Here is a 16,611-nt window from a genome sequence, read left to right as displayed (position 1 = left end):
ACTTTGAACTTGATTGCAATAAAGAAAATTGGCATGCAGTGCAACGAACACGATCGTTTTTCGTTGTTGTACAAATGGAAATCCCCAAGGAATATTAATTATTAGTCATTAACACTGAATTGGCCTGTCCACACACAGGATCCAGGAGCACATTTTACAAAGCATATATACATGCATGTATATAAGCTTTCATTTTGAAAAAAAAATGCACATTTTCTAAGGAAATGATTTAGAACAGCCATAGAAGTGTGGCTCACTGGTTAGAGCAGGCAGACCCTGAAGCAGAGGTCAGACCCGGGACCAGGGTTCGATTCCCGACGCGGCAGGGTGTTGAGCTCAAATGTCCACGGACTCGATAATTCTCGCTTAGGTGCCTGACCTAATCATGGGTTCACACTCTGCAACTCTGGGCATTAAGCTTGCTTAATCTCCACAATGGCCCCCCAGCGGCGGGATGCCTGGCTTTCACCTTGGGGATGCCCTGTAGGGGCTATCTCACAGGGAAAAACCAGGACGGGTTCCCAAGGCAAGCGCGGAGATACCCCTTCGGGGGTCGATTCTGGCGCTATATAAGAAATACAATAACAATAACAATAGAAAATACCGAGTCCCTAGAAAACTCTTTCTCAAACCTTTTTTAAACGAAGGGTGAGTGAAAATAGCCACTATTAGACTAAAGCTTTAACTGCTTAGAAAACTGTTGCATGCCAACAGTATCCCTTCATGTACTTTAAGTAGCAGTTGAACCGTTGAGCCAGCTCTCTCTCTCTCTTTTTTGTTCTCGCAAAGATGAAGGATCATGGTAGAACAGGATAGTTCCATTTGCTCTCTCCGAGGAGAAGGGATTATTACGGATAGGTATCACGAAGATTCCCTTGAAGGAAAACTGGGATTACCAGTAATTAACTATTATTTCTAATCCAGGGACCTTAATTATTAGACATAAGCAGTGCCACTGGAATTATGCAGTTCTTCTGCCCTTTTTATATAAGTATTGATTTGTCACACTTGCCACGGAGATCTTCTTCTTCAAAATTTGCAGATTTTAACAACAACAACAAAATGCTTTTAGCTCAAACTTCAGAGTAAAGGAGCATTCCAATGAAAATAGGGTTGTGAAGACCATAAATACAAGTGTTCCAAAGGCAGTCACTTAGAGAAAGTTTGATGTTTTTACAGTGCTTATCCTGCATTTGGAACATTGTTGTATAAGTGGCCCTTAGCTCAAACGTATCAACAGTCCCTAAAAACTCTATCATGCGTACTGCTGAGCAGTTGAAGACCTTTTGTTGCTCAGAGTCAGTTGCTGACTGCTGTATCTTGGTGCTGAAGGCATGTTAGTGAAGTGAAACCTTTGACCATACAGCGTTAACATGTGTAAAATAGTGAAGTAAAACCACTTCAAAATGTGCTCCATCATGCTGCCTTAGTTGCCTTTTCTTGCTGCATAATATACACATCTCTAATGCATGATTTGTTCCTACCTTGCCACATAATTGAAGTGGCCCTATTCATAAACCCTGAATAGAATAGTAAGCCCTTCCTTTACAAAGACTGAGATCAAGAGGTTAACCCCTTCCGTGCTCATTACGGCTCCACTCTGTCATGAGTCACAGTCAGCGTGTGCTCATGACGGCACAGAGCCATCATGCCTCTGCCGCTCCGCCCACGCGGCACTAATTCCCCGCCTGTGCGGGCGAATTAATGAGCAGGCGGGGTCATGACGGCACCACGCCGTCATGAGCACGCCCTGCCGGTGACTCATGGCGTGGAGAAGGCCGCACTAAGGAAGATAAACCTTAAGACCTTTAAAAAAAAAATTCTAACAGTGATATTGATAAAGCAGTTTGTGATGTTTTTTCCCCTGTAAGCAGTTATGGTGACTAAATGTACCTTTTTTATAGAAGAAAACTGCCGTCTAGACTTCTGCAAATAACAAAGGTAGGGAATTGCCTTCTTGACTTCTGGTCGCAATTTGTTTTGTTGGCTCTAGATGCAGAAGTTCTTTCCTTTACAGGAATAGATCGTTCTTGTGTAAGGAAGGCTAGCTTCTCTCAAGATGTTTATGCAATCTTCTTCATGTTCTAAATGACAATACTGCAAGAGTTCAGGAGCCAGTCTGCCAAGTTCAGTGATGGAATGTTGGTCTGTAGAATCTGGCTACCGAAACTGAATAGGAGATCCGGTCTGCATGGCAGCCTCTTTTATGGTCAGTCAAGTATAGTTGTAGAACTTTGATGTACCACCACTGCCATGTGTCTATTATGTGTGAGCGAAATTGAAGCTGCTGTTCAAGAAATCTAATTGGAGTTACTGCATCAGTAGTGTTTTATTTTATTTATTTATTGTGTTGTCTTTGATTTCATGTGAGGCAGTTCGCTGAATTGTTGTCATAGTTACATAGATGTATCTGGAGAATGTGATACTTTCATAAATTTGAGATCTTTACCACAACACCAATTTGGCTGGAGTTTTATGGATCATGCAGATGTATTTCACCCTTAATGTCTTTTCCTTTTTAGGGCTGATTCTATTTATGAAGAGATGAAACAGAAATATGGAACTCAGGGCTGTTATTTACTCAAAATTAATTCTCGAATGACTACTAACAGAGGAACAGATGAGCAGATACCTGACCCCTGGAGCCAGTATCTCCAGAAAAATAGTATTCAAAACCAGGTACTTAGTTTGTGAGCTGTGGTTGTGACATACACTTGCATATTTGTTTATGGAATGCATGGTTTGTGTAAAAAACATTCCCAATAGCAATTTCCGGTGCATATTCTCAAATGATCCATTCTGATAGATACATCTGCCGTGTGGATTCCTCACCTTGTGAATATCCCCCTTGCGTCAGCAACGTTCGGAAATTTTCTTCGTAGCACGCCGTCGTGGGCGACGTCACAGGAGCACGGCATCGCGCGCGACTCCGTCTGACGTCACCGACCCCATATTAGGCCCACGCCGGCGTGATGACGTCAGTTCCCTTTTTTCCGCGTCTCCGACGCTAACGGTTTTCGGGATCTTCAGCGATACCTAGTATCTTTCTGACTAATATTTGTCACTGTTTCTCTCTTGCGACTTTGTTCTTCTCCGAAGATGTCGTCGAGGAAAACAGGCTTTAAGCCATGTAGGTCTTGTGCCCGCATGATGTCTATCACTGACCCACATAAGGATTGTTTGTGGTGTCTTGGATCGGGCCACGACGTCAAGAACTGCGAGTCCTGTTTTAAGATGAATCCGAAGGCGCTTCGGGAGCGTGAAGCAAAGTTGCTCTTGGCGAAGGTGAAAAAGGACTCTGGGCGACTTTCGAGATCTACGTCACGGAGATCGAAGTCGAAGCAAAGGACTCGGTCGAGGTCGAGATCGGCGTCGAGGTCCAGAGCGGGTTCGAGGTCTGGAGACGACTCGAGGTCCAAGGCGAAGTCGAAGTCCAGAGAAAGGTCTAGGTCTAGATCTAAGTCGGCTTCCGGGCATGCTTCGAGCTCTTCGAGGAGAAAGCATAAGAGGAGGAAGCACAGTTCGAGACATCATTCGGGGAAGGATTCCTCTGACTCGAAGAGAAAGTCTCACAAACACCGTAAGGACTTTGTCTCTCCTTCACCTGCTTTGTCAAGAGTGGGTTCTCCGGCGCCGGAGCCGGACCCGGAGCCGATTTCCTCGGAGCATGAAGAAGAGGAGGTGACTCAAGAACCGGCTTCGGCGGAGACTCCTGTGAATCCAGAAGGTCAGGGTGAGGATGTGTCGGGTCGGCCTCCATTGCAACATCCGGTAGGTCCGTACCCTTCCTTTCCTGGTCCTGGGCAGGATCCCTCGCATTTTCTCAATGCGATGTTTGGAGTTTATTCTAGGGCGATGTACCCCGCTGGAGCGCCTGGTGGCCCCATGGGTCCGTTATCGTACAACCTGGGTATTCCTCAGTCGTATGCCCCTGCTCCATTTATGCCTTTCATGCCGGCGCCTCTTTCACCTTGGCTCGGTACGGCTCCACCGAGGTCCTCGACTCCGCATGCGGCTTCGCCGACTCCGGATCGACCTCGCAGTCGAGATCGAGGTACCACACCTGTTCTTGACTCTCGTCCTCCTGCTTCGGTTCCTCAAGCGACGTCGGAACCGGCTCCGTCGGAGTCGTTACCGGATCCGTCGACTTCGATTCGAATGGAGTGGTCGAGGCGAAGAGCTCAGCGTCTTCTCGAGCAAAAGGATGATGAGAGTTCAGATGTGGAAGAAGGCGAGCTTCCTGATCATGGTGATGACTTCGATGAGCTTCGGGATGCTAGTGGTCTGGAACTCTCTCCCGAGTGGGGTCTGCCTTCGACTTCAGATGCACCATCAAGGGACGTGGCTCCTTATCACGTGGTTATTAGGAAGGCTGCTGACCTTCTTAACTTAAAGCTGCCCACAGTGGAGTACAAGCCCAACATTCTCACGGAAGTCCTGCATTCTCCATCTTCAATTGTGGAGCCTACTTTGCCGTTTACTGATGCCTTGTCAGATCCAATTAAGGAAATTTGGAAGAGGCCGTTGTCTGCTCCTGCAGTTTCAAGGGTTATTGCAAGGCGCTATAGGGTGGCTCCTGATGACCCTGCATTTCTTTCTACGCATCCGTCTCCGGAAAGTCTTGTGGTTCAGGCAGCTTGTTCTAATAGGGCGGCAGGCTCCTTCCCTCAAGTGCCTGCTGACAAAGAGTCTAAGAAGTTGGATCAAGCTGCGAAGAAGACTTTCTCTTCTGGAAGAATGGCTCTAAAGTCGTCAAATGCTACTTGCCTTTTAGGTAGATATGTGCACGCGCTGATGGACTCAGTGAAGCAATTGTCACCAAAACTTCCTGAGGAGGATAGGAAAAACTTTAATGAAGTCATCTCTGACACTCAGGCTGCGGCCCGCATGGTCATCCAAAGCGGCATGGACACTGTGGATTCAGTTGCCAGAATTATGGGCTCATCCATTGCAACTAGGAGAGCCGCATGGTTAAAGTCATCTGATTTCTCAGCGGATGTACAATCTACTTTGTTGGACTTACCCTTTGAAGGATCTGGCCTTTTTGGTAAGAAGGCAGATGTGGCCTTGGAAAGGTTTAAAGACAGCCGTGCCACTGCGAGATCGTTGGGTCTGCAGATGAGAGGGTCTGCAGCTAGAAAATTCAAGGGATTTGGTAAATCTTCTTTTCGTCCCTTCAAGCAGGGCCAACAACAGCAGCAGCAGCAGAACCCTCTATATAAGTCCTATAGAGGTAGACAGAGGGGTCGTGGACGTGGACGTGGACGTCAAGTCTCCTCTTCCTCCACTTCCTCCAATAATGCCCAAACCCCACCCGCATCAGCAAAGCAGCCCTAGATCCACCATTCTGGATCATGTAGGGCCAGTAGGGGGTCGGCTTACTCACTTTCTACGAGATTGGGAATCGGTTACATCAGATCTTTGGGTTCTCAATCTCGTAGAGAATGGGTATGCACTTCCTTTTCAGGAGTTCCCTCCCAATTACCCTCCTTGCCAAGGTTATTGCTCGGAGGACCACCTGCTTCTCCTGCAGGAGGAAGTCCTGGCTCTGTTTCGAAAGGGAGCGATAGAGGTGGTTCCAGAGCAGGAGAGGGGTCAAGGGTGCTACTCCCGGTATTTCTTGATTCCAAAGAAGGATGGCAGACTTCGGCCTATCCTGGATCTCAGGATTTTGAACCTCTATCTCAAACAGGAGAAGTTCAAAATGCTCACCCTTGCTCAGGTTCTTCTGGCGCTGATGGAAGAAGACTGGATGGTGTCGATCGACTTGCAGGATGCGTATTTTCACATCCCAATCCTGAAGTCGCACAGGAAGTATCTCCGTTTTACGGTGGGATCGCAGCACTATCAGTTTGCGGTCCTCCCGTTTGGACTTACTACTGCGCCTCGAGTTTTCACCAAGGTGATGGCGGTGGTGGCGGCGCATCTCAGGAGGTCAGGGATTCCTGTATTCCCGTATCTAGACGACTGGCTGATCAAAGCAGAGTCGCCGGAGATGGTGCTCCATCATCTGCAGGAGACAACTCAGTTGTTACACAGGTTGGGTTTTTCGATAAACGTACCCAAATCTCACCTGGTGCCCTCCCAGCGCAACCTGTTCATAGGTGCGGTACTGGACACTTCTGTATGTCGTGCATTCCCTCCACCTCAAAGGATTCGCGACATTCAGGAAATGATTCCTTTATTCTTCAATGGAGCGGTTGTTCCAGTCCTGAAGGTCCTTCGTCTGCTCGGTCTGATGGCTTCTTGCATTCTGTTGGTCAGTCATGCACGCTGGCACATGAGGGCGCTCCAGTGGTGCCTCCGCAGGCAGTGGTATCAGCACAACGGAGATCTCAGGGAGTCTGTGAGGATCTCCAGAGAAACTGCAGCGGACCTGTCCTGGTGGGGCGTGGAAGGCAATCTGTCACAGGGAAAGCCTTTTCAGCTACCTCCATCAGTGGCCACAGTGATATCGGATGCATCCACTCTCGGGTGGGGTGCTCATCTGGGAGACCTGGAGGTCAAGGGTCTTTGGTCTCCGGAAGAAAGGTTGTTTCACATCAACCTTCTGGAATTGAGGGCGATACGTTTGGCGCTCAAGGCCTTCCTCCCTTCCCTTCGCGGTCGTTCGGTCCAGGTCCTAACGGACAACACGACTGCGATGTGGTACATCAACAAGCAGGGAGGAGTAGGGTCGCAGTGTCTCTGCAGAGAGGCTCTGCGTCTCTGGTCCTGGGTTCAGGACCATCAGATTTGTCTGGTGGCAAATCATCTGGCCGGGGTTCTGAACGTGCGTGCGGACAGTCTCAGTCGACAGTTTTCTGCCGACCACGAGTGGAGGCTTCACCCGGAGGTTGTTCGCAACATCTTTCGGATGTGGGGGACTCCTCGGGTGGATCTGTTCGCCACTCGCGAGAATGCTCACTGCCCTTCATTCTGCAGTCTCCAGTATCCGATGCAAGGAGCATTGGGGGACGCGTTTCAGTTGAGTTGGGGAGATCGACTCCTTTACGCGTTTCCCCCCATACCTTTGATTCCTCGGGTTCTGAGGAAGATTCGTCAAGACCGGGCCCAAGTCATATTGGTCGCCCCGGATTGGCCGAGAAGGGTGTGGTATTCGGACCTACTCCACCTATCCTCTCACCCGCCGCTCCGTCTCCCTCACAGGGCAGACCTCCTCTCTCAGTTGGAGGGGCAGGTTCTACACCCCCACCTCCAGACATTACACCTTCATGCCTGGAGATTGAACGGGGCAACTTGAGTTCTTTTTCTCTCCCTCACGAGGTGGTGGATGTCATTCTCTCTGCCAGGCGTGACACCACTAAGTCCATTTACTCCTATAGGTGGACAAAATTTGTTTCTTGGTGCAGGGAGAGGGATATTGACCCTTTGAGGGCTCATTTGTCTAATATTTTACAGTTTGCCCTTTATCTGGCGCAGCAAGGTTTGGCTGTGTCCACGGTCAAGGGTTATCTTTCGGCCTTATCGGCGTTTCTATGTTTGCCGGATCAGCCTTCTCTCTTTAAGTCTCCGGTGGTTGTGAGATTTTTGAGGGGGTCTTGTGAATATGTTTCCTCCTACCCCTTTTATTATTCCTCATTGGGATTTGAATCTTGTGCTGACCTTTTTAATGGGTTCTCCCTTTGAACCCTTGCACAAGTGTCCATTGAGGCTTCTCTCTTTTAAAACTATTTTCCTCGTTGCAATCACCTCGGCTAGGAGGGTAAGTGAGCTTCAAGCTCTAAGTTCCAAACCCCCGTTCCTGACCATTCATGCAGAAAGGATGGTTCTTAGGACCAGGGCTGCTTTTCTGCCTAAGGTGGTGACTCCTTTCCATCTTGGGCAGTCCATTACCCTTCCTACCTTCTATCCTCCCCCTCACCCGTCTAAGGAGGAAGAGAGACTGCATCGCCTGGACCCTAAGCGGGCGGTGTCCTTCTATCTGGACAGGACTAAGGACTTCCGGATGGACGACCAGCTGTTTGTTGGCTTTGGTGGCTGCAAGAAGGGCAGAGCGGTGCACAAGCGCACTCTTTCCAGATGGATAATCCTGTGCATCAAGATCTGCTACTCCCTTGCGGGTAAGGACCCTCCTGAGGGTATTAGAGCTCATTCAACTAGAGCAAAGTCTGCAACATCTGCTTTGTCTAGGGGTGTGCCTGTTGAGGATATTTGCAGGGCCGCGACTTGGGCCTCCCTCCACACTTTCGCGAAGCATTACTGCTTAGATACCAAGGTGAGGAGGGATGGCCACTTCGCGCGTTCTGTCCTCCAAGACTTCCTGGTGTAGCAGAGTAGACACCCTCCTCCGGGAGTGGGGACTGCTGTGGGAATCTATTCACAAGGTGAGGAATCCACACGGCAGATGTATCTATCAGAAGAACAAGTTACTTACCTTCGGTAACGCTTTTTCTGGTAGATACTATATCTGCCTGTGGATTCCTCACTGACCCACCCGCCTCCCCGTTGTCTACTCTGCTATACCTGGTCTTTCTGTATATATGATTATAATACTGTTGTATTGATTTGGTTCTATTTGTACTGTGTACATTGTATATTTGCATATTTGCTATCGTTGGTCCGTCCGTGTGCCTCGAAGGCACGGAAAAAAGGACGGAACTGACGTCATCACGCCGGCGTGGGCCTAATATGGGGTCGGTGACGTCAGACGGAGTCGCGCGCGATGCCGTGCTCCTGTGACGTCGCCCACGACGGCGTGCTACGAAGAAAATTTCCGAACGTTGCTGACGCAAGGGGGATATTCACAAGGTGAGGAATCCACAGGCAGATATAGTATCTACCAGAAAAAGCGTTACCGAAGGTAAGTAACTTGTTCTTTTGTGCTATGGTGAGCCCCATTAGCAATTTAGCAATCTTAAGTAAAAGGGGGTACACTTCTATCATGAGCAACATCCTGGTTATCCCTTAAAAAAAAGAAAGAACTGGCACGGTGCTTGCATTTTCACAACTCCAACAACAATATGGTTTGGGCCCCACTGAAACATTCTGATATGTGCAGATCCGACACGCTCTACTACAGGCAATTCCACCTGACACCACACTCCCAGACTCGTCACCACTGGAGGACAGGCTACTGACGGAATTTATGGAACAAAAGGCAACCTCTCTCACGTATAAAAAACTGGTCAACAACCTGCCAGACCCCACACAGAAGCTTAAAGAGAAATGGGTTGGGGAACTGGGTGAGATGGACGATACAGAGTGGAACGAGGCGCTTGCATCACCACGAGAGGTAGGCATATCGGCCAGGTTCCGCTTAGTGCAACTCAAGATTTTACACCGCACTTACTACACCAGAACACTTCTTCACAAAATACAGAGGGCGCCACACCCATACTGCCTCAGGGGCTGCGGGGAAGAGGGAACTCTGCTCCACACGTTGTGGGATTGCCCTCAAATCCAAGACATCTGGAAGCAAATTATGCGCACAGTCTCCCAGGCCATTGAAGTATCAGTCCTGCCTGAACCCCGTAAGTGCCTGTTGAACATTTGGGACCCTAATGACCTGGACAGGTATGGACAGCTGTGGGTTACGTTGGCTGTGACAGTGGCCAAACGAGACATTGCACAAAAATGGGGTGCCCCTGAACTGCCTACGGTAGCTGGGTGGATCAGGAATATGGACCTCCTAATGGTGAAAGAGAGGGCAGTTTATGTGCTACGGGCCTGCCCCCGTAAATGGAATAAGGTGTGGACACCATGGAACAAATATAGGGGAGAACCATGTGAACCCTTGCCGGAAGGCGAGGATTCGGAGTCAGAGGAAGATGAGGACTAGACGGAGTGGGTCTACATACTGAGTACTGGTGTGTGCCGGGAGGGTGCAGGGATGCAATATTACCTTGGATATAGTGCTGAACATGTGAAATGGCCGACTACTGACTGTAAAAGGAAATATTCCATTGCCAAGTGATGACCTTAGTTGGGTTTTATTGTTTTTGCTTTTTCTAAAAGTTGAAGTTGTTAGGAACGGATAAATGTACCAAGAGTGAGCTGCTCATGGAATAACATGTGGATATGGTATGAAGATGTGACAAAGTCTGTGTATATTAGTTACTCCTGACTGCTCCATGCCAAAATCAAGGTGGCGAATGCTATATGTTGGAACACGGCATGTTTTCCCCATTTCTCCTGATTGCAAATACCACTGATATGCAAATGCGATCTACATATGTTACTGTGAATATGTCTTTTGCCTTCCTGACAATAAAGATTTAAAAAAAAAAAAAGAACTTTTAACATCGTTCTGATAATGTTGTTGGCTGCCTGCAACTAAGGAAGAATGATCTGGTTCTGAGATTACCTCTTTTCAAACCGAATAATCCACACCTTCTCATGCACAACCTTCCATAAGGCTTCAACCTTGCTTATGTTTGAGACACAAACTGCTCAGTTAACTTGCAAGGAATGCTTTTCTGAACAGTACAATATTACTACCCAATTTGTACCTCAAATGTAATCTGTTACTGTTAAACGTATTTCGATCATTTTATATGGAACCTAGTTGCCTCTTGCCTTGTGATTTTAGGAGGTAGATAGCCATTGAAGTTTGCAGATCAAAGTTAAACCATGCGGTGATTATTGCTGTTTCATCCATCTTAGCATAGGTAATGTTTTATACAATACATCCCCTGGATGGGATGCAGATAAGGCAGAGCTACTGCCCGACCACTGTTTGTGTGATTTATATACCAAACCTACGTACCAAATGCTTCTCTCCAATCTCCTTTACTCATGTAACACTTTTCTATGACACATCTTGAGTTTAATTTGCCCTTGATGATACTTCGACCAGATTACACATGTATCAGATTTCTTTTTAATCAATATGCCTCATGCTTCTTTGCTATAGTTCTGCCTTACATAAGACATTACACAGGTTATACAATTTGTACTATATTTTGGTAACAAACAGCATGTATAAAGATCTTGGCAATTACCTGCTTTGTGGTTGAAGGATGTGCAACAGATTGGTGAATACCTCATTCCCAATGAAGTTACTGTAAGGAGATGTGGTTTAAAGGAAGCAGGGCAGAGTGAAGTTGGTAATGCAGTTCTAACAGGAACTGAAAAAATAGATGTATTATGAATTTGTACAAGGGTAGTTTATTGAAGAGTAGTCTCAAAGGTAAGACCTCCGACCCTACGTCTAGGTCCAATCTCTCCCCGTTGCTCCGCTGTGCCGTCTTTTGCCTCCAGACCCAGACCTCCTCCTTGGGAGGTTCGAGGCTGCTGCCCGCGCCAACTAGCACTAGACTGCCTGCAACCACCGTAACCTTTCTTAGCTGTTTTTTTTCTTAATTATTCCCTGTTGTGCCATTGTTATTGTGCCCATCTGTGTCTTGATCTAATTCATCTAATTCCACCACTGTTTTTTAGGTCTCGCCTAGACGAAAGCAAAGCGAAGCTTTGCTGTCTAGGGAGACAACTAATGTTGTCACTTTCCGGGGAATGTGGACTGCAGACTGTGACGAGCTTGTCCTCCTGGAGATTGTAGCTCGTGAGCGCGCACGTCGCGTCGCCGTGCCTGATATTCCCATGCACAGAAAGGCTCCCGCACGCATGCGCACATACATAAACTGCATACACACACACGCACCCCCCTTAAAGAAAGGCTCACGCACGCATGCGCACATACACACACTGCATACACACACACACGCACCCCCCCCCTTAACCCCTTCAACGCTCATGACGAGCTCAGCTCGTCATGAGTTACACCTCTCGTACGCTCATGACGAGCTGAGCTCGTCATGAACCGTGGGTTTTTAAAAAAGTCAGCGCACAGCGGGAAAATGAGCCCGCACGCATGGTGTTAAACAGACACACGCGCAGACAGACACACGCACGCACAGACACACGCACGCACAGACACACTACAACAGACACACGCGCACACCCCACCCCCACTCACCCCTCCTCTCCCTCAACACACTCACCTGTTCTGGCGGTGCTCGGCGGCGGTTCTGGCTCTCGGGCGGCGGTAGCGCTTTGCGGGGCTCTCTCACCACATGAGAGCCCCGCCTTCCCCATGCGCCCGGCCGCTCTTCACCCGGTCCCCCATCTCGGGACCGGGACTCGATCAGGAGCCCTCGGGGCTCCTCGGACAGTGGCTTTTCTCTCGCGCCGCGATGGGGGCGGGACTTCCGGTTGGGGCGGTGCTGCGATTGGCCGGCTGCCCAACCGCTTCCGGGTCGTCGCAGGCAGCACGGCGGCCCGGCGGGAACTTGAAGAAACTCGAGGGTCAGGCTGGTTTAGTTTGAGCTTGTATAACGTGTAGATTCCAGTTACAAACTTGCATCTTTATTTTTTATGCGTGTGTTGTGATTGACAGCCAAGTGCCTCCTGGCAAGGGACTGGGGGGGGGGGGAGCAATGCCAACGTCCTCGTACTTTTGTAGACCAGGGGTCATCGCGCTCCGGGAGTGGGTCGAGAGGTAAAAACAGGATCGTCATATGTATTTCTTTCGCGCCACGCACAATTGAAGTGTCAGCAGAACTGTGTGATCACCGCCTTCAACTCAGTAAGAGGGGCGTGGAGTGGCCATCGTTATGTTCAAAATAGCAGGCACAGGACACGGCAAGTCTTCACCCAAATTTCAACAACTCTTACTCTCGCACAAACAAGTGACAATAATCCCAATATGGCTACACAGCACCTTCCCCTATTGTTTACCCAGTTGCTAACTACATTCTCCTCAAAACTATACGCCCCTCCTCCAACACTTTCCCCTCCTATAGTTGGGCTTTCTTCCTCTTCAGAACCCCTCCGCCCTCCTTCCTTACTTCCGGGAGAGCCGTCCGGTCACGGCAACAGAGGCTGAAGACAATACAAAGATCTCCATGTTCAGGCTACAACTCTAGTTGAATCTCCAGAGTTTGGCAGGGACTCGTGCTCGTCCGATTCGCATGCTATAAGGGTGGCAGATTTCTTTCCCCTTGTACACCCGGGGCAGTAAATGTAATCCCTTATAGAGCTGCACACCGCAGTAGTAGTAACTGAAAAACTAGTTCGCCCTGCGCTTGCCACGCTCCTGAGTCACAACCCTGGTAGCCTCTAGCCGCCATGACAGCCCCCTGCCGGCTTCAGTACCTCGATGACCTAGACCTATTTGTCTGCACCAATTTCCCGGAGCCGCGGCGGCCGCTGGTGCACAACCTGTTGCTGAGCGCCGCCCTGAGTGAGCAAATCCCAGGACTGCACCGGCTTCTACAAGCTCCACTAAAGGTATTTTGGGCTGTAGACGGACGGGGAACTGGTACTCAAACTATTGGTAGGAGAGTGGGTACTGCAAGCAATGGTGGACATGTGAAGGTATTTAGAACTACACTAATCGGCCTAAAACACTGGGGTCAGGGAGTATCCTATTGTATCCCTGGGACGTCCTGGGATATGAACCGTAGCCTGGGGTTAAAAGGGAAGGTTTCTGGAGGGAGGTGGCAGAGAGGGTATTTTATTTATTTATTTATTTTATGCGTTTTTATATAGCGCAGACTTCATCCGAAGGTGTCCGAGCGCTTCACGATAGGAACAGTAGTGAAACATGAGGAAAAATCACAAGTCCGCATGTTACAAGAGCAAACGTTACGTTACATAAGGCAATGGTGACAATTGTGCATGTATCAAGAGCAAACAGAATACAAGAGGTGGCAAACGATACGTTACAAGAGGAAAAAAGTGACGTGTGTATGTTATAAAAGAGTACAAAGTACAAATAGAGGTATAATACTGCACTAAATGGCAGATACTCAAAATACTGGCTAAGGGCAGAGGTGCAACTAGAGTCCAATTTCGGGGGGGGTGGGGGGTCTAATATAAATTTCAGGGGGGGGGGGGCTAATTCTTCCAGCAATATGCAAAGTGAAGATTTGCCTGCGGTAAGACTGCGCCAGACCCCAACAGCTCAACAAAATAGCATTTGTAATGCAATAGGTCTCGGAGTTATGCGAGTTTAAGCTATTGGCATTAAATACCAATGCCTTTTACTTATGTTTTAAAAAATAAAAGGCATTGTCATTTGCAATGTTAATTGTCAATAACAAATGCCTTTTATATTTTACAGAAAAAAAAGAAAAAAAGTAATTTACAATGTCAATAGCTCAAAATAATGTCATTGCGAGACCTATTGCATTGTAAATGCTTGTATTTTCTTGTGCCTGCTTGTTCCTTTAGCCGCTGTTGCCCCTGCTGCCCCTCTTCCCCCCCCTAACCCCCCGCCCCCCCAAGGAATTACTCCCTGGAATTCCCCCCTGAAATTCCCCCGCTCCCGCCCTCCAGCCTCTCCTCCCACTTACCTCCCCTACTTAATAACGGCTGTGCGCAGCGGGTCCGCTCTGCTGGCGCACTGGAGGTACGCCAAAGGCAAGGCTGTCTGCGCCTGACCGCGGCCAGCATCAGGAAACCTGGACCTCCCACTACCCATTGCTACGACACCACCACCCTCATCGCACTCAACCCTGGAAGACTTGGAGAATGCCAACAGGCCTCGCCAAACACGACCCACGGCCAGTTCTCCTGCCTTCACTGCCGTCAGACCCTCGCCACCACCCCGGCCTCCAACACCGGCGACACCCTAAATGCATGCTCCTCAACGTACTCTCGGAAATCTAGAACCTACTCTTCTCTCTCTCGCCCGACATCGCCTTCTTCACAGAGACCTGGACCAACGCATCCTCCGCCCCCCACATCAGCTCTGCCATCCCAGACTGATAAAAGATCCAGAAGAAAGACCGGCCAAAACACCCAGGAGGGAGCCTCGCCATCGCCCACAAGAGCACCCTCTGCCTCACCACCTCCAGGGAAACCTTCCCCTCTGCCGAACACCTGCACTTCCAGATCCAAACCAACCCCAAAGCCACACTCCGAGAAACCCTCGTCTAGAGACCCCCGGCCCCCGAACACCCTTCTCCACCACCATCACCGACTTCATTGAACGCCATCGCCTCAACAAACCACATACTCATTGGAGACCTGAACTTCCACCTTGACAACCCAAGCGACCCAAACTCTACTATCCTCCGTGACAACCTCGCCAGCAGATTAACTGGAGAAACACCAAAACAACCGAAAACCACACCACCTACAAGGATGCCATGGCGGACTACCACAACCAGATTAGAGCCACCAAGAGGAATTTCATCCACAACAAAATCCTGGCCAACTTCAAGGAGCTTTACAGTGTGTAGCGCGGGCTGGAGAAAAGGGCAAGAGACGTATTTTAGTGACTGGTGTTTTTATTACGGAATACAAGTAGTCCGTGCAAGTTCGTCTGGAACTGACAGTCCGTCTGGGAGATCTGCTCCGGCCGGTCCGGCGTGGGCTCCTCCTTCCTACGTCAGTGTTCCTTCCTGTACCCGAACTCCTCCTAGGTAGTGGTGCAGCGGGGTCTGTTTTGCCGTCAGGTGTTCTCGCTGTGTAAGGGAAAAGGACAGAGAAGGCACTCGTCAGTTCTGGTGATTGTGCACACTCTCATGAAAGGGGAAAGGGAGTGAGGAAGCACCCGAGGTGACACACTGTCGGATTCAGTGTATAGGAAAGGGGGGGACGTGTGTTTGGGGACTAGGGATACCGGGAAAAAGGAAACCAGGTCACGGTACGGGCCCTCCCTTTCTTCCCTCCAAACTCGCTATCCGACCCCGTACCTGTGCAAGCCATACACCTCCGGGCGTGTGGCTGGGCGGCTCGTGTTGACGGTGACCTCCTGGCTTCCGCGCCGTCGACTGGTCAACTCCTCTCTCTCTCTCTCTCCCAGGCGTTGGGGATTTCTCCGCTCTCCTCTCGATCCTCTGCTCCCGATTCTGCTCTCTCCTCTTGATACACTGCTCTCAACTCTCCTCTCCTCTCCGCCTCCGGTGAACAAGCACACCTCCGTTCGACCCACTTCCGCATTTGACGTTGCCGTCCTTGCTCGAGGGCACGCCCATTCCTCCTGGTCTTCCCAGTTAAAGGTATAGGGCACTTCTTCGTCCTCCGGTGGATGATATTGCATTCCAGTCTCTATCAGATCACGCTGTTGAAACAAGAAGAGAGGTGGGGTTTTGCATGAGTCCCCGAGAGGGGGTCCGGTCCCAGTGGTCAGCTGGGCTGGCCGTCCCTCCCCGTTACACAGTGTCATTCAAGAATTCACCAACGCACGCAGCAAAGCCACAGACATCACCCCATCCCAAGACCTCTGCGACAAGCTTGGAACCTATTTCCACCTCAAGGTCAAAAACCTGTACGACAACTACATCGACCATCCACCAGGCGCCACAGATGGCCCCCAACCCCCATAAACACCAGCCAGCCCACTATCTCCAACTGGACACTGATCACGGCTGAAGCACCCCCTCAACCATGAAAAGCATCCACTCAGGGGGGCCCCTAGGGTTCATCCCTGAGCCCCACCCTCTTCAACATCTACATGGCCCTCTTCTCAGCCATCATCCGACAGCACAGACTCAACATTGTATCCTACTCCAACGACACCCAGCTCATCCTCTCCCTCACCAAAGACTGGACTATGTCACCCATGCACTCATCACCAGCATACTGGACTATGTGACCGCACTGTACGCCAACATCAACTGCGCAAACTCCAGCCAATATAGAGCACTGCCGCCAGACTCG

At 49.5% G+C, this 16,611-nt stretch overlaps 1 protein-coding gene across 3 annotated transcripts in view; it reads left to right on the top strand.

Moving 5' to 3' along the window:
- The window catches only part of TRAPPC8 (trafficking protein particle complex subunit 8), a 1,294,567-nt gene that overhangs the window by 284,143 nt on the left and 993,813 nt on the right, over positions 1-16,611 (top strand). For all 3 annotated transcript variants that reach the window (XM_086965686.1, XM_086965689.1, XM_086965688.1), the window contains one exon: positions 2,523-2,679. In XM_086965686.1, coding sequence (XP_086821812.1) covers positions 2,523-2,679 — 157 coding nt within the window. The remainder of the gene's footprint in view (positions 1-2,522; positions 2,680-16,611) is intronic.

Source organism: Lissotriton vulgaris, chromosome 4_1 (assembly GCF_964263255.1).
Source record: "Lissotriton vulgaris chromosome 4_1, aLisVul1.2, whole genome shotgun sequence".
Lineage (NCBI taxonomy): Eukaryota > Metazoa > Chordata > Amphibia > Caudata > Salamandridae > Lissotriton > Lissotriton vulgaris.
This window is presented reverse-complemented; position numbering and strand designations above follow the sequence as displayed.